The sequence below is a fragment of the Platalea leucorodia genome (assembly GCF_965183815.1).
Source record: "Platalea leucorodia genome assembly, chromosome: 8".
NCBI lineage: Eukaryota > Metazoa > Chordata > Aves > Pelecaniformes > Threskiornithidae > Platalea > Platalea leucorodia.
The window spans coordinates 39,311,939-39,337,212 of NC_138830.1; the positions used below are offsets into that span (position 1 = coordinate 39,311,939).

Genomic DNA, 25,274 nt, shown 5'->3' on the forward strand with positions numbered 1-25,274 from the left:
CAACCTAGGAGCAGTCAAGAAAAGATTATTCTAGAACTACTAGAAAAACAACAATAAAATTATAATCAGAAGTACCAAAGCTGGAATGACAGCAAAGAAACTTCAAGGAGCCTGACAGGGAAGACAGGTGTCTTGTCAACAAATACTATGCCAGAAGAAGGTTCACGCACAAATTCTTAAGTCCAAAGCAAATAGCAAGCAAATGAAAGTGTGAGGAATAATAGGATTCTTGTCTCCTACTCTCCATTTCCCTTCATGTTGCCATATGGTATCCATATCTGTGAGGATAAGCGGTACTTTGTACCCTGGTGTTTCAGTTTTCATGACACTTTACAAGTCTCATTGCTCATTTCACCGCTTTCCACTAGCTACTCCTTAATGACACCCAGCCAGTGCTTCCTTTGCTTTCCCATAAAAACAACATACTCAGGAAATAATGAATGTATATTTGTCTCTTTCAAGTAACTGCAGCTCCGTTTTAACCATTTACTTTGCAATAAACTTTTTTAAGAGAGCTTTTTTTTTCCCCACAAAAAAAGGCTGTATCTTAAGGATCACAATATACTGATTTTTTAAAATATACAAATAATATCCCATAGCCTCATTTCTGAGCTACAACCTACATTAATTTCTCTACCTTGGGAAAAAAAAATAAAAAATAAAAAAAATCACAATAGATGCAACAACTGAGCACATAGCTCATTTGAGTCTTCAGCCCGAACAGAAATACCCAGTGACTGGTATAGTTCACAAAAAAGACTATCAAATTACTTCTAATAGCGAATTGCTAAAAAGCATACTTTGCTAGATGGGGTTACTTAAGAAGTTGCCGTGGAAACAAGAAAGAATTGGCCCAGAGAGGAGTAGTGTAAGCTTATTAACAACAGCATGCTCAAGTGCTCAGCCTTAACTGAAAGAACCACCTGAAGAGGCAGAGTCATTTAGGCTCCTCTGACGAGTGCAAATAGTGGACTCAAACCAGTTGTCAAGACTGAGCAGGTTTGGTGAAGATGCAGGTAGAGCCTGAGGAGATGCTAGAAAGGAAAATGAATTCTCCAGAACTACAGAAGCCAAGAACGTACCTCAGGAAAAAAATAAAGTTGTGATGAACATGACTCAAAGATCGACCTTTTGGCAAGGCAGTCTCTCCCTGCTTACTCTTTCTCAGTGCACAACTGCTACATAGTCTATATGAGAAAATTCTGCATTTTTCTGCATTAAAGTAACCTCTGAAGCAGGTATCAAAACTTACGTTTAAAAAAGACAATTCTCTGTAGAAGACTCAGCATTTTAAGATATTTTAAAGCAGGATAAGGTAATGCTTAATATTGCTAAAGTCTCTGAAAACACAACACTGTTCATAATAAATTAGGAGAAACAGAATTCCTGGGAAATTGGAAATCCTTCTTCTCTCCCTAAGCCCCAGATTTTCATAGAATTTTAAAGCCTATTCCATTCACAGACCATTGCAACTCTCTGGAAACTATCCTAACGGGTAGATTTTCCCTGTATTTAGAGAAGTGTTTCCAATGTGTTCTACAACATGGCCTAGGAATTATATTCTAAATTTTTCACCTTTAAAGGTAAACTTGAATATGAAGAACATATAAAGAAACCCAAGTTGGACTTTTTTTTCCTTTTTTTTAGAGAATCCAATAAAATTAATATAGCAAAAGGAAAAGATTCATCACTCTTCATAAGAATTCACTTGCCCAGGGAATTTTTTCATCTGTCCTCTCCCTTTACTTAAGTAGACAGAAAATAGATTTTGCTGGCTATGTTTAATTTCCACAGCTGTCACTGTGATCTAAAACATTTATATTGGAGCAATCACATTTATCCTCAGGAAACCAGGAACTGAAGTACCAGTTAAAACACTGTATAGGCTACCTACTATCTTCTGACCCCAGTGGCATTAGATTTAGAAGTTGTACTGTGCAAATAAGCCGTAAAATGTTTTTTGATTAAAATATATTTGAAAAATGCAATTAGGTCTTGTAACAGCAAAAGTTGACATGGTTCATACGTGCTTATTGACTGGGTTAGTACAAATGTAAGACAAAAGGAGATATGACAGTAAAATGAAAACAGGATACAAATACTTAATATTTCTGATGTACATCTCTAAGCTTATTTCAAGTAGCATACTTTGAATGTCTAGTAATGAATTTAATTGTATAAATTCTCCTTATGGAAAGAGTCACCAAAAAAGAGGATCACAAGTAACAGATGCATAGCCCTAGTGAGAGAGTCATGTTATTTACTTAAGTCCATTATGCAAACTTTTCAAATGGTTGTTTTGAAAAAAAGATTACAGCACTTCTGCAAATATGTATGGTTTAACCCAAGAAAATAAATAGTTGTTTGTGACAGATGTAAAAAGGAGTTAAGCAGATTTCAGCAGACTTTGAAACAGGACTAGCAAAATTATAACATAATGTATATTTACGCACAACATAATCTTCAATATAAAAACTGCTAAGCACATTGTTCTAATTATACCAGCCAAATCAGCAAACAACTTGCTCCATCCTTCCCGAAGCAAATCTTAGTTACCAAGCTGGATCTCATTATTCACATTTAACATGTTGATATCTATCTAAGTTTAAGTTACGCCTTGAGTTGTATGTTCTTACAGTCTTTTCTTGCTACCCCTAATTCCTTTCCTTCCCCACTTTTTTTTTCCCCCCTTGTAGTAGTAAAAATGGATTTACACAAAACCATAGAATCATAGAAACATTTAGGTTGGAAAAGACCTTTAAGATCATCAAGTCCAACCGTTAACCTAGCACTGCCAAGTCCACCATTAAACCATGTCCCTAAGCACCACAAACCAATAACAAGTTTTACTAAAAATATATTCTGGTTTTAATCAGGCAGCTTGTCACTTAAAATTTCACACATACACGCTATTGCAAATGTTCTATCTGCAGACTTTCAGGCTGAATGTTCTGCCACAGTAAGGCCCTAACACAACAGCTTTTTCAAGAAAGTCGATTCAGAAATATGTCAGCAGACAAAAAACTACTTTTGACATATAAAGTGAAATAATACATTCACACAGAAGTCACATTTTTAGCTAGTTGGATCATTTGTTATTAGTAGTTTACAGATTTAATTTTCCCAGAGCAAGACCCTATTAAATGCTACAGCCAACAAGTTAAAGTTTAATACATGAAAATTCAGATCTTCCTATTAATACCTTGCAGTTCCTTTGATCCATGGAAGCAAGTATCTGTCTAGTTTCTCTCTCCTGTTCTATCACTTACTGTGGTATTTCGAACTTCAAGGAGTAACAGGAAGGAAAGGAAAAATGGTTTTGAAAGATGAGGCATCAACTTTCACATTAACTTCATTATGCTGACTACAAATAAAGTTTAAAAAGTACAGACATTTTCTAATTTATTACTATTCTCTTTTCCGTTACACTGTCTCTTGCACTTCCAAGATTCTTTATACTTCCATTATGTTTATTCCCATTTCTCTATATTTTTTTAACCTTTCTCTCACTTTGTTATACTATCTTCCTTCTTACAATTGTTTCCCTTCCCTGTTCCTCCCTCTTTCCTGCAACTTATTTTCTCTCAATTTCTCTCTGCTCTGCTCACAAAACTACTTTGGCCGTTAATTCTGCCTCCTACTAAACCCTCCTTCAAGTTCTCATGCTTTCCATAGATTTTGTGGTGCCAGACTACTCACAATCTCTCTGCAGAAGTAGAAAAAACATTTCTAAGTGTAAACAAAACTATTAAAATATAAGTGACACACTAAAGGAACAAAAAAAAGAAGGAATGAAGCCAGTGTAGTGTCTAGTATTTGTACAAGAGAAATAAAGCTAACCACAGGCCAGCAATTGAATGGCAGGCAGCAGTTAAGCAATCTTAAACAGAAAAGTCATGTAGGAAGCCACAGTGCTATATGCAGAGTTCCCCCTGGAGCATGTGCAGGAAAAAAGTCCCCCTAAAATTTTAGCATGTCTGCTTTTTATCCCACAACATAGGACTAATTGTCCTCAGTGTCTGAGCTGGATTCCTTGCATGCTGAAGCAGAACAAATACTACTTTTTCACCTATCTGTCACAGCAAACATGAAAGATTATGACAAAAGCAAACCAGCACTAATCTTAGCACCTCACAGAGCTCTCAGCAAAACACCAGCGAGAAAAGCAGAGAGAAAGCTAGCACACAACAGACAGTAAAACAAAATCATCAAACGAGTAGCTGGACAGGAGCATCTTGCCTCTGTGCTTCCAGTTACTTAACAGTCATCCTATCTGCTTGTAGAGCAACATTAAAACACCCACAGATTTGGTATGTAGATTAAATGTAGATTATTATAATATGTTTCAATTTTCTGACAGATTGAATGACTTCATCCAGCAGTTCAGGCATTAAGACCATAGCTGGTAACTGAGTTAAAACAGAGCTTGTATACACCAGTGAACTCATGTTCCAGCTCTGCAAAATATACACTGTTAACACTTGATCAGCCTAGTCTGATGCTGAGTTTTCTTAAAACACCAAGTCAAGATCAGTTATGCCCCTACTGGAAAATGCAGAGGCAGGCTCTCATATCCCTTTACAGTTTCCAAGATTAGCATAATTTGAGCTGAGAACATACTACAATCTGAAGCTTGAAATACTGATCCCACCAGATGAGCTGCTCTCCTTTCATTTTTGGCTTCTTAACATTCCTTGCTCTTTGACCACCTTCTTTGTTTATATGCAACATGCAAGTCCTAACCTTGCAGAGGGCTACCGTGTATCAACACACTTCTGCTATAACTGGCTTCAAACAGTTTCAGGTACTACCAGGGAGGTTTTAGAGTGGAAATACGCCAGTGAAGGAACTCCTGAAGGTCTTCCGCCATCCCCATACTTTTCCAGATTTGGAGTAGGTGGAATGCCCACAGCATGAAGAAACCTCCAGGTGGAACATCTACCTTAGCATTTGCAGTCAAGGAACGTGTTATGGTCATCTTTATAGGAGGGAGCAAAGCCAGTGTCACATCATACTTTGGTAAACCCTGACAATCGCTGTAGACCGCTGGAAAGTCTTTGCAGTTGGACACAGCGACTCGGAAAACCTGGATACATAACTGAATTCTCTTGGAGATGTATGAATGGTTACACAATCCCCGGACTGTGGGGAAAACAAAATGGCAAAAAGCCTTCGCTGTTTCCCTCTCACCAGCTCCAGCCCTGTAAGGAACACAGCTCAGCAAAACACAAAAAGGACCATGGTATTTAGAGAAAGGCTTGAAATATTAGGCTAAGGGCAACTTCTGCGCAGCCACAACCTTTGAAAGAATTGAAGGCTTTTAATACAGCTACTCAATTCTGAAAACATAGTAATTGGGAAACGGCTGGCAGCTGGACAAGAATCTCTACAGTATCTCCAAATCACCTGAAATGACAGCCATAAACATTTATACAGTATAAAGTGTGTGTATTATATATAATACTGTATATACATATATATATACACACACACATATATATAATCTTTTCTTTAATAAATCTCTCCAAAATGGCTTAGAATAAGACACAGGTAGGTATCTACTCTTTTAGAGGCTAAGTAGGAAATGCCTTCTTCCATGGGCATTTGACTATGCTGCTTCTGCTTAAGAGATTTTCACTATTTTTAAATGAAGAATTTCTGCAGGACCTATTCATTGCAAAGAGAATTTGTGTTCTAATGCCTACAGCTTCAGCAGACTTGGGCCCCTAAAGAAGAAGGATGCTCCTCTCCTCCCCCCACCCCAAATTACCTCAAAGTAATTTTCAGATAAAACAGAGAACACAAAACCTTTAGTTAAAAAAACAAAAAAAAAAAATCACAGGAAGAAACACTGAAAAAAAAAATCAAATAAAAGACTGTACCTTTGACCCCTGGTAATTCAAATAGAGTGTTAATCACCAAAGGATTAACACCCTCTGCATTATAAATAACATAACCAGTCATCAGGAAATTATAACACCCCATATAATCAAGAAACACTGAAGTCTACCACAGAATTATGCCCAAGCAGTGGGAGGTACTAAGCTCAGAAACTAACATATTGTATCAGTTCAGTAAGATTCTGCAACTTCAAGCATTATGGAGAAGAGCTCAGTTCTTAAACAGACAAACCTCTTTCCCTCTATGTGTACACATGTATATATATGCATGTGCACCCACATGTTTATGTATATAAACACACAAACAAATAATTCACACATTTTAAACATTATATGCATTTTTAAACTGTTAAAAATCTATGAGTATATAATCTCCCTGAATTTCTTTTCCTAGGTAATTTTATATGTTTGTTGCATTAAAATAAAATACTTTTTAATGTACTTCAAGTAACTTTCTGCATTCGATGTAATTATTTTTTGCTTAAACAAGGACTATTTCTCCCTTATTTGGGTCTGTAGTATAACCCAGTAGCATATTAAACGTAGTATTATTAATGCACAAAAGAATAAATGATGAAATTTCTATCAAAATACAAACTTTTTTAAAGGGATTAAAAAAAAAAAAAAAATCAAGGAAATTACTACCCACAATATTCTGCTTTGAAGGAGACACACAGCTACGTTATCTTCTGCCATCTTCTCCATAACCAATTCCTCCATTGCAAAGCTTCCCCTATCCCTATTTTCTCCCAAACCACACCACTCCTTTTTGCTCGAGAGGCTTTGCCATCCTTTCATACTCTCTCTCAATCTCCAAAACTTTTCCTGCCAAGCTTGTTTTCTATTCCCACTGTACCCAAAGGTCCATTCCACCTACATATCCAGTTTCAAGTTTTTCAACCACTACAGCACTTCAAAACTCCTGTGCCAGGAGTCTTCACTCATATTGGCTTTGGTCCTGTTATTCTGTCAACAGAGCAGCTCCTAACCCCTCTTTCCCATGTTTTCACTGGCTACTGGCACCTGCTGCCACTCTCTGCTTGGGCAACTGCAACCTGCAGTCTGCTGTCCTGCTTGCCCTTTTCCTCCACACCTTACTCTTTCAAAAACCTGTACAGGTAGGTAAATAAGTACTGTCTCCAGCTGTGCCTTGCTGATCAATCTTTTTCTCTAACCAGCCAGACAGTATTCCACTAGGATCAGGATACCAACATTTCCCCAAGAGGAAAAGCAGACCTTTTCTCTAATGTAGAGTACCTCATGAAGAACATAAAGAGCAACTCATCTCAAGGAAGAACAACTCAGGTCAAATTACTTTAATTTGTAATCATATTTTCTGCTGAGACCCAGAGATCAGGGGAGAGAAGATCCACATCCTCACAATCACACCACACTAGTTTACTTTCTTCCAAAGAATGATATAAGAAGGTAGTGCCATAGAATCTGGTGACACATCTGCAAGCAGGCAAGGTGAGGTTGGGATGAACATGGACAGCTCTTCCGATGTATAAAAATGTTAAAATTAGATGGGTGGAAAAAAGAAAAGTAGACTTTCTCAGTTTAAGAAGCCTTTACAATCTAAGCTGCACTAGAATTTCTCCTTTAAATCTTCAGTAAAAAGACACACTCCTTCAATTCACTTCTTCACATTGCAGAATAACTAGGAAATTTCACCTTTTTCAAGCCCACTATAAAAACTCACAGGATTTCTCCAACCTTGTGTCATTCCATGACTATGAAATACAGTTTCTAAATGAAATACACTTTAAGACTGTACCATGAGAAAAAGCACAGCTTAATTAAGTTAACTAAGCTGATTAAGCCATGCTCTTTCACCTATTACAGGAAGTATTTAGCCCTGGAGCCATCCTAAAGGCACGTCACACAGCGTATGACATGTTTTCCAGAGATACTGTATATATTTAGTCACTGCGGAAGGGGAAAAAGCAAACACCCCATATGTCAGCATGCCAACAAAAGAACAGAAGAAGTATCAGCTGATAAAGCAGCTGTTTACATCTCGTTCTTGTCTGGAAGGTAGGTATTACATTACAAGGGAACAGATGAAGTTAAGAGAACATTACCTCAACACCTCAGATCTAACTGTTATAAAATAATTGCAGTAGGAACACTCTCTCCGAAAATCTCGGTCACTGATATTATTACTGGGATCTTTGTATGTTTACAAACTCGGACAAACGGATTTAAAATTGAATAGATTACAGCAGCCTTACTTTAAAACAATTAAGATTAATCTTTCTCCTTTGCTGTATCTAAATGAGTTTACATCATTAAAAGACTTCTTTAAAATTTTCAATCCTTTCAAAATGTCTAAAAGCAATTTCTAAAATAAAGACATAGCTAAATAGCATTATTCTTATCTTGGCTTTTGCCAGCACAAGGGTGCTGCTCTGTGTCTCATAAAGATTTCTGGCAGAGTGAGAAAACCTGGTCAGTATCAGCGCCTTTCCTGGGACCTGTCTGAAGTGTCGACAAGCAGCTAAGCTGAATATTAATACACTCTCCATCATCAAAAGCTGTTGCATACCCAAAGGATGAGAAATATTTTAATCAGCTTTCAGCTTGTCTAGTAGAAGTCAGTTTATTCCTTTGGGATTATACATCTATGTGCTCAATTTTTGTCTTCATGCACTCTCTCTCTCTATATTACTTTTGAAACTAGCAGCAAAGAGCCTAAATCTGCTGTTTTGTTGGAAAAAGCCAGCTAATGCTGTGATTCAATTACAGTATTTTACATTTAACAACAAAATGTAGAAGATGAAAAGAAAAGAAAAAAGTTGAGAAAACAGTCCTGTACCCTGTTTAACAGCAGGATTTCTTAAAGAAACCAGTGCGAGTTTTTCTGGTTTGTTCAATATTTTTGCAAATTTTACGAATTTTCGAGACTGATTCATCTGTTGTCTTACCCATCTTTTCCCCTCCCAAGCAGATTCCTAAGTTTTCACACTGTAAATTCACAATTCCCTTAGCACAATGACCACCAGTGGAATTGATCCGTGAATGTATACATGTTTTATAAACATGTGTATCAAGTGTGTCCTACATGAAAGCCAACAAAAGATCAGTAATAGCATAATGGTCTGAAAAGCCTTGACTGTAAAACTACAATTGCATGGTAACCTCTCCTTTCTCTACTGTCATTCCTCTGAGAGACAAAGTCAGTCACTGTAAGGTTGCATTAATGAAGATACCACCTACGGGAGAAGACTTTTAAAAGTGAGAAAGATTAATAAACCTAATTATGTATATTTTTAATCCTTTTAAAAGCATCATAACATTTCAGACTAAGATACAGCCAGGACTTGTATTGGCCTTCGCATTGAGCATCTACATAAATGCAATATAGAATTCATTTCTTGTTACTTCATCCCTGCTTCCTTGGGGATAGATGTATTACCGTTCTACATGTAATACCATGGTGCTCTTTCCTCTTCCCCGTAAGAGAAGACAGAAATATAAAGCTTAGCTGCTGAAAGATTTTCAGATACTCTATCACCTCAAGGAATTCTGGGAAGTGCAACCTTTATGTACTTTGGTACTACACAGCATCAGCATAAATTGGTTTGTACAGGCTAATCTTAAAATAATTTCTATCCAAATCTTCCATCAGCAACATAACCAACCATTAGTTTTGAGCAAAGGAGTGAATTCTGTGTTCCTACTACTGAAAATGATTTCAGCACAGAAACTCCTGTTTCATCAAATGGAAGCATGACATTGGACAGAATATGAGAACAATCAGTAAAGGATGACAATGAGTAAACTCACTCTGCCATGTGTCTGAATTACAAGAAAAGTCTTATAATTCACTTATCCAAGCTGAGTCCCACCACAACATTGACAAAACAATTGACCTTCTAGCTAGCTAGTGAAGCTTTAATCCATTAGCATGTGGCATGCAGCTTGAAGATCGAGCTAAAATATAATTATTAGCAGTGTGTATATATATATATATGCATACATATATACACACACATAAAAATAAAATAATCACTTCAGTTTATTATACAATTATATTGATCCCTAGGCAGCTGGACAACATGAACTGATGCACTACTCTCAGTTATTAACAGTGCACTTTGCAGAATAGTGCATGCTAAGCATGAAGTCAGATTTGTCTTGAGCAAAGCTCCATTGATGCCGTTCCTATTCACAAGCAAGAATCTGGCCTGTTCTCACCATTCCCTTAATCATTCTATTATATTACAGGAATTCAAAATGAGTCCTTTGAAAAGACACACTATTGGTCTGATTGTGATAAACAATCACATTATTTTACAGGACTAATTTACAAGATTTGCTACACTTAAACTTTATATTTGAGCCTCTGCTGTGAGAATTATATAGAGTTCAGATTCACTAGCAGTCCAAGGAGGACTGCCAAAACCTGATGTTAACTAGAGACATTTGAGAAAAGCCAGTAATTATCTTCTTACTGCAGAGTAGTAAATATTATATTATGTCTACAGCTTCAGGATTATTAAGCAGAAGCATGTGTAGTAAGAAATGAAAAGTGCAAAAAAGATTCAATCAAAAGCTCCTGAGAGCTAGAACTGGGAACTGCCAGGAGACAATCAGGGTCAGCCAAAACACAGTAAGCTCCTTCTGTCATGCTTAAATGGATAGGAAAAAAAAACAAACAACCCAATCAAACAAAAAAACCCAACAACCCACCTTAGATATGGCTCAAATTCTACAATTTCCAATCATGGTGGGAGGGGCAGAAATTTGTTACGTTCCTTCAACTGCAGAATGTTCCCTCCCTAGGACATAGGCAATAAGTAACTCCTTTTCAGTTACAGTAAAAATCATAGCCTCATTTTATTGATGAGGAATTTAAGATCAGAAATAGTCTGCAATCTAAAACCAAAGTAAGACCTCAACGTTTTGATCTCCTCACTGATTTTGAAAACTACACTTAAGTTACTTGCACAAGTTAAACAGAGGGTCAGTGAAAGAATTAGCACCTAATCCATCAGACCATAATGCTTTCCATGGCAAGTACTGAAGCCAAGTTTTATTTCTTTATATATAAAATGAGACCTGTAATTTTGATCGAAGATTAAGTAACTGTTAAAAAATACATTGCAAAAATACTATTCACCCATGATCTTGTTAGGAATTAGAAGGACTGATGATTAGATAGGAAAGAAAAGGTATCAATGCAGCAACGGCAGCTTTTCGGAAGATGTCACCTCCTTTGCTTACAAAAGCCATTTGGAAAGTAAACCAGCTGTGTTCTATTTTATAGTGGTTATGTAGCCACTAAAACACAATAGCAATAAAACCGTGTTTAGCAATACTAGTGGTACTCTAAAAAAAAAATTACAGCAATGTAATGGTGACATTTTAGTCATACTGCTGTTTGCTTGCACTTTCATTCGAAATCACAACTTCCCCTAGTTTATAGCAGTCACAGTAAAAATTATTCCTGCCAAACCACTGTAATTCACAGTCTTAACACCAAACCAAATCTTTTTCTTGTATCTATGTAGCATGTCCATAAACATACATATACAAACGTACAAATCCATAAGCTCTACATCTGATCAATTCTACGATTGTATAAATGAGAACTAGAAACCACTTTAACTATAGTTAATAAGTTTTATATAACATATAAATACACAAATTTAAAAAATACAGAAGAATTTATTTTCAAGAAATGTTATTCTTCGTGTTCAAATATGGTCTTTTATTCAGTTTTTCTACTAGGAAATGGATTTCTAAAAACATAAAAGACTTTGCAAAGAATAATTGGACTAGTAAAACAATAGCACAATACTACTACCTCACTATTTCCACAGCAAATAATAACGCTCAATGAACACACTGTTGATAAAAAGATCTTTTATTATTCCAGTATATATGTCCATCCAAGGTTCTGGGGAAAAATGGTGGGAACAGCACACGATTTTATACAATCTGCAGTAGCCCCATCATACCAATTCCGCTTTCACTGAAATCGATCACATAGTTCCCATTAACAATAAAAGGGCAACACCAGGTTCTAAAATATCCTTCCAGGACTGACGCTGGATTCACAGGGATGCAGCGGCAGCTACATTCTGAGCTCTTCCCTCTCTGCCACACACTGGGTGACTTGCAGTGCTACCAAATGTAGTCTAATGCTCTCTAAACTCTTTTTCTTATGTTGCTCCTGCTGCTGAGAACTGCAAGCAGTTGCCCCCAGTGCTCGTTCCCTATAAACGCCTTTTCTCTGAATACAACTGTATACGATTCAGACGTTACATAACGAAGTTAATTAGAACATCATCAGAGTTAAAAACCCCAACATACCTGCGTATGTATTTGTGTGTAGAAGCATGTACGCACACATACAGTCACACTATGGACCAGCACTGGTAGTCTACCCACTATGAGAAAACTTTTATACGTGATGGAGAATCCTGTTTAAGCCACAGTGCTCAGCTCAGACACAGATATCCCTTTACACAACTCAAATACAAGATTGGGGTATAACCTATATTCACAATTTTCATTTCTGCTGATTGTGTGTTATACGTATTTATGCTTTAAGTACTAACACATAGCTCATCACATTTTACATGCAAGTGTATGCGTATATACTACACACAATCATACACATCTGATAGTAAATATAGTGAAGAGGACGGAAAGAAGCCCTGTTACAGTAAGAGTTAAGCACAAGACAACAGAATTCTCGTCATCCAAAACTGAAGCTAACGAAGGTATAGTTGTGTGCACAAGAACACCTACAAACATCACACTTGTACCTCAGGTGCAAATCCACCTAGAAGGGAGCACAAAAACGGGACAGCATGCCCACCTCCTCTGCACCATCTGGTGCAGCACACGCTACCAGCCACATGACACGCACAGCTGCACAAGCCACCCATGGTCCTCCCATTTGTGCTGTCAGAAACGCATCTCCCTTTCCCATAGGACGTCAATTGTCCTAAATTTTTCCTGGCTTATGCCAGTTTACATTATAACCTTAATGTTTTCAGTGTAATTCTCACAGTATGCTGTATAAGTTGGAAGACTGCCCTTTTAACAATTCCAGTTTATAATAGAAATGTTACAGTGGTTCATATCAACACAGCTTAGATATCAACCAGCTCACAGAAGGGTTAAAAATAGAAAGTGCTATCCACTGGTTTGCTCTGATGTTCCTGTAGATATTGTCACTGGATGTATCCTCAGTAGAATTCTATTCAACACCTCTGTCTTTAAGTACAAAGCTGTAGGCTGTAGCAGCTTTAGGAAACATAAGTATCCTTTTTTCTGCTGCACAGTATCTGTGTGTGAAATTCTCTAAAGGGGTTTAAGTATTTACCCTGAACACTATCAGACAGTTTCTAAAATTTTCCTTATCCTGTTGCAAAAACACTTCAAAGAGAATCATAAACACAGTCCTTTGTGCTTTCAGCACACACTTTGTTTTGGAAGCTTAAGTCTGAATTCCCTCAGAATTGTAAATATTTTTTTTTCTGAAAGATGTGCAATACAACTTTACTTTTTTTTTTTTTTTTTTTTAAAGAAAAAAAAAAAGATTGGTAGTGATTCTATCACACACAATGCTGAATCCTTTCGCCCATTCCTGACAGTTAAAAATATTGGGGGGCAAGGAAATTAGTGTCAAAAAACCCACAAAAAACAAAACCCAAAATAAACAAGAAAAAGAAAAACAAGTCTTCAAGATCAGGTTTTGTTGTTGTTGAAGATAAAAGGTACATTTCCAGAAACATCTGACTTCTAGTATACAAAAAATATAACCTGCCAAAAATACATTTATTTAAGGGTCTGGCCTAAACAGATAAGAAGAGCCCCAAAAGACAAGAAATATGGCTAAAATTTGGGTCTTTGCGCTGCCATGTTGTGCCTACATTTCACAGCTCATTAGGCAAATACGATCGCCCATCACGGCATGGCCCTCCAATAAAGGAGCGTGAGACACTGCAATATCTAAGCACAACAGGAAAGCTAAAAAAGAAATGAAAATCATACCTCAGAACTTCTTGAATTTTGGGTGACAAGGTCAAACCAATTCAAATGTCAGTTAAGTTGCTCTGCATTTTCTGAAAAAAAAAAACCTAACCAACCAACCAGCCTGTTTGTGATCATATTATCTATTTTTTTAATATAATTGGTTAGCTGTTTAAAATGCCACAGTATACAAAAGCTAGGAAGATTTCTTTTAAAAGCATATTTTGTCTTATAGCTTTTCATGGCTATTCTGGAACTGAAACACTCTGATTTAAATACATATTTAAACCCTTGTTTTAATTTGGGGGAAAAAAAAAAAAGAAAATAAATATATTATGGCCCTGGGCTGAGATTTTGTAGCTCAAGTTTCAGCCTAGACTCAATTCTAACTGTCAGGCTGTAAACCCCTGACAATAGTGGCTTATAGCAAAAACTGTGACATACTTCATGTGTAGCAATTGTAGCAAATAATGAAATAGACCTCAAAAAGGAAAGAAAAATAATTTTAGAAGAAAATAGTCTTGCTCTCTGATTTCAATTTAGTTGTATAAACTGATAAAAGCATGCTATTAACAGTAATAATAACATGACTAGTAAACATAGCTTTTAAAAAGTTTTACAAATCAAGATGAAAGATACCAGTTTGCATGAAATGCAACTTTGCTCATTATAACTACACAGAGTGTGCACACCTCTGCTTTTACACTACATTTATAAATTAAAAGGTATGCTGCATTTCATTATCATTAGATGTATTTTAAGATGCCAGAAAGTGAAACAAATGGTACAACGATTACTTGTGTTTCAGTTACACCATTAAAAATCAGTTCTTTAAGATCTATGTTTCATTCCTTTAAGTAGACCCTTCACAGTAGGCAAACAGTGATGCTGTTACGTATAACTCCAAGTCAGTCATGTTTTTCTCTACATTTTAGTCCTACAATTTTTTTCACCTTGCCAAATTCCTGCATAAATAGGTGGGATTAAATGGAGCCTAACCTACCTAACATAATTATATATGTTGTGATTTTATACTGCAATGAAACTGATACATTTTAATAATCCCAGTCTTGGCTCTTTCCCACTGAAGTCAATAAAGGTTATTAAGGCCAACTGCCATATAAATACATTGCTACATTGCTAAATGGACTGTCAAAGCAGGAAATACAATTCACACCATATAGCACTACTAGGGTCTTCATTTTTTTTTTTTTTAAAGGGACACTAGATATGTTAAAAAAGTTTTTAAAGATTCGATATTTAAGTATAATCATATATGTTTACTTTTCATTCCACAAACAAAAACCATTTCATTGATTTACACTTTACTTATTAAAATGTGAATCAGCCTAAAACAAAATAAACAAAAAAAGACTGTAGGATTTCTGCAGTTCTTACTGATTTGGCATGGTATTAGAAGATTTTCATAGCTAAAATAAATGTCAGATTGCAAGGTTTGCATGATATCAGACCCTGAGAGACAAATTGTCTCTCCACTGAATCTCAGAACAGCTACAGCAAGACTTCCTCACATCACATGAGATTTCAGCTTTTGACTTCTCTTTACCCAGAAAGCAAAGCTTGTACAGTCTTTTTTCAAATGGTAACTCTCCCTTTGAATTCAGCAAGCATTTATTCTGATGTTGCAGATGATAACGTGTTAATCTTGGATGACTTTTAAAAAAACCCCTCAAACATTTGAATAGCCTTCATATTTTCAAGGGAGGGGGAAAAAGAGAAGAAGATTGGTTAAACTGCTTTGGATTTAATGGTTCATAAATTCATGAGGTAATATTGTGGGAAATGTGATGTTTTATCAGAATGTCATTCAAATGAAAGGTTTAACATTTACATCACAAGAGCAAGCTCTAAGTAAAACTATCCTCAGGGAAAGAAATGCCAGGAATAAACATTATGATAAAATTGTGTGCTTGCTATAATGTACAAAAATATTAAATAAAGCCCAAAGGTCTGAAGACACTGGGTTAAACTTCCTGCAGTATCATACTTGGCTGTGACATTGGAGCAATTACAATTACCAGAAGCAAAAACTATTTTGGAAAACTATTCTCTTCCTTAAGACTGCATTACTAAACAAGGGGAAAAGAAGAAAGAAAGACAGAAAGAAAGACAGAAAGAAAGACAGAAAGACAGAAAGACAGAAAGAAAGAAAGAAAGAAAGACAGAAAGAAAGAAAGAAAGAAAGAAAGACAGAAAGAAAGAAAGAAAGACAGAAAGACAGAAAGACAGAAAGACAGAAAGACAGAAAGAAAGAAAGAAAGGAAAAAAAAAAAAAAAAAAAAAAGGCACGCAGGGACCCCAAGACTGACTTTTATATTACTCTAAACATACCAAAAAAAAAAACCCCTAAGTCGAGTCATTCAGTTCACACACAAATGTAAAAAAATACATTGCTTAAGTATTTTCTTTTAAGAAATAATTCCTTTTAAGCAATAATACTCTAGCAAGACAAAATCAACAACTCTAAGACATTTTTAATTTAAACATTTTGTCACAATTTTTTTTTTTTTTTTTAAGAATCATCCAGCTAAAATTATAAATTTGGAGATAAAACATCAACTGTAGACTACTGGGTACCTTCAGAAATACCTTTTTGATTTAACTTAATGCTGTGGAAGCTAAGCATGCACCAAAACACTGCACTTTTTATGTTAAATTGCTGTTGAATTTGTTAACCCACAATTGATTTCCTGTGTTATGGAATCTTAGAGATTACAGCTAACTTGAAGCAACAGGGATAATTCCTGATGTTAATGCTACATTTCCATGTATTTTTATGAAGTCAGTGCCCGTTGTTGCATTAAAACTGCGGCTCAACATTGCCCCCTACTGTCATTTTATGAAACACTAAAGGACAAAATGTAGGTTAAACCCCAAAAAAACCCAGCCTACCTCCAAGTCCCAAATACAGTAAGCATCAAATTTACTTAAAGACTCAACAAAACAGACATTCTCAATTAACATTCTCTTCTGTCTCATTCAATAGCTGAAATTAATTGTGATTAATATGTTATAAGTCATAAAACATTAAAGCAATTTTTAAAATTTAAATTAGAAGCAGCTTCTGTCTTGGCCCAACCTTCAGTTTGCTGATAAATATCATCCTGAGGCCTGTTGAAAGGAGATACACTGACGCCACCATGTTTCTAATTAGAGACACATGGTAATGTCACACCAATTGCAGAAAACCTAACCCTTGAGAATTCCTGAGTTTGCTGTTTTTCCATGTTCTCAACACACAACAGATATAAAACAACAATCAAACATTCTTGTCTCTACCTCATCTAAGCCTGTGTTACAAGAGAGTAAGTTGTCATTTGCAAGAAAAACAAACCAAAATATTTTTTTTTAATTATAAAGGTCATTCAAGAATGGGAGCACATAAGAACACAAGAATGAGGGAAAAACCCCACATAAACAAGTTATAAATAATTTCTCTCCTTTTGTAGGAAAGTTTAATGTTCACTGATTCCTTGTGGCAACTGATTTCACAAATGAAAGCTCCACTTTTCCACTGAAACCAGTCACTGCTGGAAAAGCTTACAATACGTTTGAGCAGGTTAGTGAGTCACAACATTTCCCTCAAAACTCAAGAGCGTATTTGTGTTGCATTGTACCTCCAGAGATTCAAAAACACCTCTACTACAAATCATATTCAGCATCCTCAGGTACATTACAAACTTTTCCAAGTCAACTATGAGCAAACTGAGGCTTATGCTGTGACCAGCAGAAATAACTGAGAAGCAACTTCTAATGCAGACATAAGGATATGAGCAAGCCCTGTTTCTCCGTATAGTTCCGTCTGTGCACAAATCTAGAAGCAAGCATGCTGGCAATTGTATCAAACACACTAGCAAAGTCTCTGCTTGGACAGCAACAGCAAGCAGGCTAACAGTGCTTGTCACTGAGTCCGTTTTCAAAGAAAGCAGGGATGTGCATTCAACTATACAGGAACCAATATCACTACAATTATTCAAGAAACTAATCTCCTCTTGTTGGTTCTAGCTATGGTGTAAATGTGCAGGTGGACTACAGCCAGATAGTTGTCCCTCCAGATTATCAGATTTTACTCTCAACTTTCCCCAGATGCATTCATCATTGTTGTCGTTGACAGAGGTGTCTATCTTGGCGTTGTACGGAAAAGTTGACAATGCACAGTTTCATGTACCAATTGGTGTGATGTAATATATGACTGTGATCTTATGAGGCTGTCAAACTTTAAAAACAAGCGACGTCAGGAAATAACTAAAATCTCCTCTTGGTTTTTTGGATCTTATTTCGCACACATTTCTTCTGGCTACTCGGCAAGAGAAATAAGATGAGGGAGTGGAAGGCTGACATCAATTCTACTTTTCATATGTTCTGAATAAAGTTTAAATCCTGTTACTATAGTACAATTAAAAACATAATTGTGAGTGCTCTCAGCATTACACTCTAGAGGCTTTAGACTATAAAACTAGTACTTACCATAATCTCCATTTTTCTCCAAAATTCTTCCAATTTAGCCATAGGCTTAAGCCACCAATCACTGAACTTCAAATACCGCTTGCCTTGAAACCAAAACTGCCTAAGCCACTCAAATTCAACCTGCAAGATAAAAACATATGGTAGCATAAACATCTATGTTCATTATTTGGGGCAGGAATAGGGTAATGCATGAATCCAGCTATACCTAAACAATCCCATAGAAAAGGAGAAGGTTACCAAAGTACTCATTTCTAAATGCACCCTTACACCCAGTTGTTTACTTCTGTTCCACATGAATTTGCGACCCAAGCTACTCCCTTCAAACCTAGAGAGGTGTAAACCCCAACTCTTTTCTTTACATCTGGTACCTGTACAAAGAACATTAGAAGTTCAGGTTTACTTACAATTCAGTCCAATATGTACCAACTCTGGCTTATTTTGATTAACATTGCGGGTTTGAAAATATTTCGGTCATATAAAAGATTGAAAAAACTTGCAGTAATAAAATCGCTAGAATGCAGCCTAGTCAATTGCTATGGAATGAGAGCGCAGCATTATCATGAATCATAGTTTCTCATACTTTACCGAACAATCTGGTTACCAGATAGGCTACCAATAACTTTTGGATTAACTGGGTCTCAACAGGAGGCACCCAGCTCAGGCAGACCTGTAGGGGAGAGGGGGTGTCCCCAAAGGGCTTGTGCTCCCTCTGCTGGGTCTGCCCTTACATCAAAACCCTCTGACACACAACAGTGCGCACGCACCATGGGTGAAAAACCAGGTTTCAGCTTTTCGGGGCATCTGAAGTAACAGGTTTTTCTAGGACAAAGCTTGTGTGGAAACTGTGCTTTATACAGAAAACAACCGCCCCCACTGAAGCAATAAAAGTTCCATCAGAAGCAAGCTAATACTTTTATTTAGAATATGAAACACAGCAAATGATGTAATACTCTATTAGTTGGGTTTTTTTTTTTAAATTTCATATATGGATGGCCCATCAACTTTAAGACAAGAGAAATATTAGCTTACTAAAACGTAATAGAACTATATAACTCATCAAATATTCTTTAGGCAAAATAATTCCATTTATCCTAATTTCCACTGAGCCTTTTCTCCTGTAATAGTAATGCATAGTTCTGGTCTTTAGAATTCTGTATTTGTTGTGGTAGTTGTGTTTCACACCGAGTTCAAAGCTGCTTTTATCATTATTTGTACCACAAAGAAGTTTTTATTTATCCCTGCTCAGCTCCGACGATGCAAACAAAGACAACTTGCCAAGGTGAAAGAATAAAGAAAACTGCCCAAAGCTGTCACCTAATGCTTTCTTTCCTGCAAAGGTGAACAGAATGGCTACAGAAATCTGAAAGTGTTCCAGTTAACATTAACTAAATGTTTGGTCAATATATGTTAAAGATTACAATAAAAGATACTTAAATGTGAAATGTGTAAAAAGGATATTAAAGTAACTTTGTTGGTAAAATATAACAACATGATTAGTTGGCAGATATAGATCTTAAAATATTTTAAAAAACCCTGACTGCTAGCCTAGTGACTTTTTAGAACAGAAGTTTGATGACGTCCTTCCTAAAAAAAGCTGAAGGAAAGTTTTCTTCCTCTGCAGTATGAACAAGATATAAAGGATCAAGTTATGGTTTGTTAAAAAAAATCAGTATACACAGTTTTGGGAAGGCTGAGCATATCGACAGTTCAACTAGATTTTTAAGCATTCAACACTTTCTTCTCCCCCCACTTCTTTTTGGCTTTGCTGGCCTCTACCACCAAAGGGCTCTAACACATGATGTCTGGCAAACATGTTTCATGAAATAAGTCACGAGGCCACTAATCAATGAAAAAATTTTTTTTAAAAATTAAAATCAATGTTACAATATGGCTCATCATGACAAGAATCTATTTCAGTCAATCTGATTTTTGACTAGTCATATTGATTTGCTACATTAATCTATGTAATTTCAGTCTAATTTAAGTCTGGCATCTTGGCCAAATTTTAAATGTATCTTGATCCTATACAGAATATACAACTTGACTCAGAAGAGCTGCTTTTTAGGTGCAAGAGGTAAAGTTTAGCAAAAGGCTAGTTAATTTTCTGCAGGATTAGCTGGTCTCATCAGAGGTCAGTGTACCAAACTGCAACATGTAGCTGTTTAATTGATGTGGACTACCATTTATTAGGGCTCTATAAACTCAGGTCCACATTCATCTAAAAACATCTCTGTTTAGCTCCAAACTGAGTTAATAAAATGAAGGTTGGGGAGAAAAACAATGTTTCACCCACCAACTTAGCCATCAAGCTGCTTGACAAGTGACTGCTCTGAACTATCACCTCTGACCAGGTAACTGTTGATTCTGAAAAAAAAAATAAAAAAAAAAATCATCCTGATAAGGCAATGGTGACATGATTTCTCTGTCACTCTATCCTTGTTTTATATATATGCAAGCATAAATACTTAGTTTTGCTAAAAATATCCAGAGATTCCAGTTATGCTAAGTTTGTTTAGTATTTTTAATTAGCACATGAACACTTTCTACACCACATTCATTACTAAGTACATGTTTTAACAGGAACATATGCTATCTGCTTTCCAAGTTCTCTTAAAAGCTCTGTGTTCTCTTGCTTTCATTGAACTCTGTTCAGTAATATCTTTTCCTGTAGCAGGAAGGCGCTCCTATTGGCTTGCCTCCTTCCACAAACAGGAGGAGCTGTACCAGGAAAAAAAAAAACACCACATCAGTAAATACTGGAGAGAGACAAAGCACTCAATTCTAGCCTTAGCGGAACCGAAGTTACAGAACGTTCATCATCTGTGAGAAAACTCTCAGCTTAACAGCTCTTGCCAAGGATTTTGTCAAAGAGGTTTAATTTGGAGACTCCCATATATCAGAGCTAACTGTAGTTATCATTAGAAAGCATTTTACATGACTGAACAGGACAGTTTAAACATATTAATATATAAAAATATATATGCTGAGTGTTTGAGGAACAATTTTCATCTCCTAATTAGTTTTCACTTATGACTTACATCTGTGCAAGTAAGCTCAGAATCAGGCCTCCTATGTCTTAACCTCAACATATTCTCAAGTTGTCCTTTAAACAATGATGAAAGGCCAATTTTAGGTTATAGTCAATACTGAGTAGTAAAAGGCCAACTGTAGCATTTGACATTTTGTGAGGCAGTGCTCCTCTGTCAATTATTTAAAAGTATTGGTTATTAAATGCCACACATGTAGGTGATCTATATTTTCTCTCTGCCGTACTAGCCAGCCACCAACCGTGCTGTCAGCTCACTGTGATGTGCTAAAACATATTAACCTTCCTTTGGCTGCGTACACCGCTACCCTATCTCAGCAGTGACCTCAGTGTCTAACACCGTATACCTTCAACTTAGCTAGCTCAAGATCTTCTACATCCCTGTGCATTCACCACACTTAAATTTATCTACTGCTGCCATAAAAATAGATTTTCTGTAGGCAAAAGTGACTGTATCTCATAAGCAACAGAGCAACCAATTCAGTCTCAAGTTTTAATCGTGGTAATCAGGATTTGATAATCACAGCTGAGCAAAAACAATGATGAGGACAAAACCCTAACTTTTCAAACTTGAGTACTTACTTTGAACACTGCTACATTTTCAACACAATCCCCAAGTACTAAAAAAGCTTCCTCTAGTGTTTTACCTCATAGAGAACATCCGATTATTAGTGTGGTGTTGGCAAATAAAGAAGCCTTGACACTAACTCACACAACATGAACTATTACCAGATTTTGCATTACTCAGAGCAAGGAAAAGAGATTTTCTTTGAAACATGAAGAATAGGCTGGCGATGATCTTTTCTGCAGATTTATTTTTATATGGATGAGCATTTAGATCATCTGTCCAGCAGTATTTTATTACTTTAAAAAGCATTTATTTGCCAATGGGTTTCCCCAGGCCCCCTGTAGCTCTGTTTGGGACATACCCAGCAGCTGTATGTATTTTGGAAAGCCAAGTGTGATTCAGTAGGGGCAAGAGGTTCACATTTAGTGAACTCTGCAAGATCATTTATTTCAGGATAAATTATTACTGGCCAAACAGCAACCTGATTGCTTAAAGGGGTAACTTCAATCTCTTAACACCGTGTGTGTATTGTTAGGCTATTGCACTTCACAGCTGTCCAGGTAACTACTTCTGTTCACCCTGCTAAAGTCCGTTCACTGGATACACTGCCATTGAAGTATTTGTTCAGACTTCATGCCCATAAGCTACTCAGACAAGCAGCACGTGAACACCCTTAATTAAGGTTATCTTTACTTACAACTACAAAGTACATACTGGGAGTGAAGTAACTCACACATCTAACAAACAGCACATACCTCGCAATTACTCAGATATTCTTTTGAAGGCTGTTTTAGTGAGGGAGACCATGACAACAAAGCTAAGTCTAAGGAAATATTAAACTTCTACCTGGCTGCCTGCTAGAGATGCTAAAAACCTCCTCAGGTTAGCATCTTACTTTTTCGACAGGAAGGCCTCTGTCAAGACATCCAAGACAGGGCTCTAACAAATGAACTCTGGGAAATCTAACATCAGTAAAGACATCCCCCAGATACTCACCCATACCTCTTTTAGAGGTTTCTCTGCCCACCACAAAAATGGAAAAAACTAAGACTCCAGCTATGCTTCAGATCTTCAGTTCAAACCCACTTTATCAGCACAGCAAGTCAATTTTCCTGACCAGGAATACAAAAGTGAAGGCACAGAATCATACCTCATTCTTTCAGACTTGTTCTTAGGGTTTTTACCTCTAGCAGACACAGATAATTCATCCAGACCTCATTTGGCAGAGCAGTTAATTTCAACACAGACTGAATCTGTGCTAAACTACTATATTTTTGCTCAGTCACACTTGATGGTACTGTGATGGTTCTGTTCCGGTTAATGATCTCTGATGACCACTTCAGAGGTGTCAGCAAGAGGGGTAAAAAAACCAAACCCATAGCATTTCAGGAAGATAAAGAATCTAGAACAATGGCTACATCTAATTATCGGAGTTAAACCCTGTGAAGAACTTCAGTTATGATAATATTTGAAAATAAAAAACAACTGTACCACCTCCTCTAGAGATGGGAATACTACCTAAGTCCAAGCTCATGATCTCTCGTCCAGAAGAACAGAAAAAAATTCACAAGGAGGTTTAGAACTAGCACAGAAAGCTGTATATCAGAACAGAAATACACAGGCAAAATTGGGTGGCAGTTCTTCATTAATTCTATGTTCGGCTTTTTGTGCAATTTTGTCTTTTGTATGTAAAAATACTAACACACTAAGGAAAAAAAAAAACCACACCAAAACAACAACAAAAAAACCCCAGTGACCAAATCCTGAACACACCAATCAAATGGAAGACTCATTTTCATCAGTAAACAGTTTGATTCTTTAAAGAAACAAAACACATTCTTGTTCTTCACCTGCCTGAGAAAACTGAACCTAAAACCTGTATTAGTGCCTGAAAATACAAAGGTTTATCACACAGCGAGTAAAAGAAGGTGGGAAGCTTTTACATGCAAAAAATAGTTGAATTAGCCTCACAGATCCCTATGTTTTCACTTCAGTGATGCTCAAAAACAAAACGTGCATTTACCACAGTGATAAGCCACTAGTAATTTTGTCTACTTGTGCAGCCAATAAATGAAATTTAAATAGCACTTTAACATACAGAATTTATCCTTCAAGTGAAGAGGTGACCTTTGGAAAAAAGAATTAAAAAAAAAATAAATAGCTGAGTGGATACTCTCTTTTCAAATGAAATATAGATCCAATGTGCCTACTAAGTCTAAGTGCACAATATGTACAAGTTAAACAATGATTTCTGTTACAGTATATCCCATATGCGTAACAGGAAACATCCCTGTATGTCATATAGCAAAATTATTCAGGTGACTGCAAACACCAGGGGCTAGTCTCTCACCTGATGTAAACGGCACGTCTTTGATGTTAAAGGACCCGTGCAAATTTACACCAGCTGTGCATGTGGCCCTAGCTGTGCAAACCACATATGTGTATAGTTTTATGGACTGAGCCTGATTAATGTTTTGTAAAACCCTGCATGCATCAGACTTCTTTAAATTGCTCTAGGAGCTGTTTTGCTAAAAGTCAAGGGTGCAAATCTTTTGCCTTTACTATACTCAATTTTAACAACTGTAAACACAATACAGATAAAAATATGTTCTATAAAGTTTTAGTAACAATACACAATATTATATTCCTCAGCAGACAGCAATTTAAACAGTTTACACAAATTCTAATTTGAGTGAAAATTACCTATGTACTATATGGCTCCTAAGAGTGATCATACTTATCTTAGTAGAAATACAGAACAGCTCTTTCAAAATTTCTGAATCTAGGAGTACTGTAAAAAAACACTGATATTTAAGCAAAAAGTGGTTCAGAAGTTTGTATTAACTGGTTGCTATAGCCATTTTTAAAGAGAGATGATCATCAGTGCTTTACAGTTAGGAACAGCTGAAAGCTTTGTTTCAGGTAGAAGGACAGCTTTCCAGAGCAGCTAAACAATCTGTCATTTTAAACTCCCAGTACATAGCTTTGACTACATTTTCTGTAACTTCAAAAAAAAAGGGAGGAAGAAAAAAAAAAAAAAAAAAAAAAGAGAGAGAAGTCTTACATTTACCATCTTCATAAAGACTACCCTTGTAAGACAACCCAGTCCATTGTGTCACATTCCTGACTCTATCCACTAACACAGAATAGGCCAAATTATGTTTTTTGTGATACTGCCTACTGTTTATACCACAGAAAAAATACCTGTTTCTGCAGTTTTCCAAAATAGTGTCTGATATTTTCAGTTCATTTGTCAAATCAATGTGTTTGTTAAGACTCC

At 36.3% G+C, this 25,274-nt stretch overlaps 1 protein-coding gene across 2 annotated transcripts in view; it reads right to left on the reverse strand.

The window, feature by feature from the left end:
• Positions 1 to 25,274, reverse strand: part of FTO (FTO alpha-ketoglutarate dependent dioxygenase) — a 250,077-nt gene that overhangs the window by 151,218 nt on the left and 73,585 nt on the right. For both annotated transcript variants that reach the window (XM_082319178.1, XM_082319177.1), the window contains one exon: positions 18,381 to 18,500. In XM_082319178.1, coding sequence (XP_082175304.1) covers positions 18,381 to 18,500 — 120 coding nt within the window. The remainder of the gene's footprint in view (positions 1 to 18,380; positions 18,501 to 25,274) is intronic.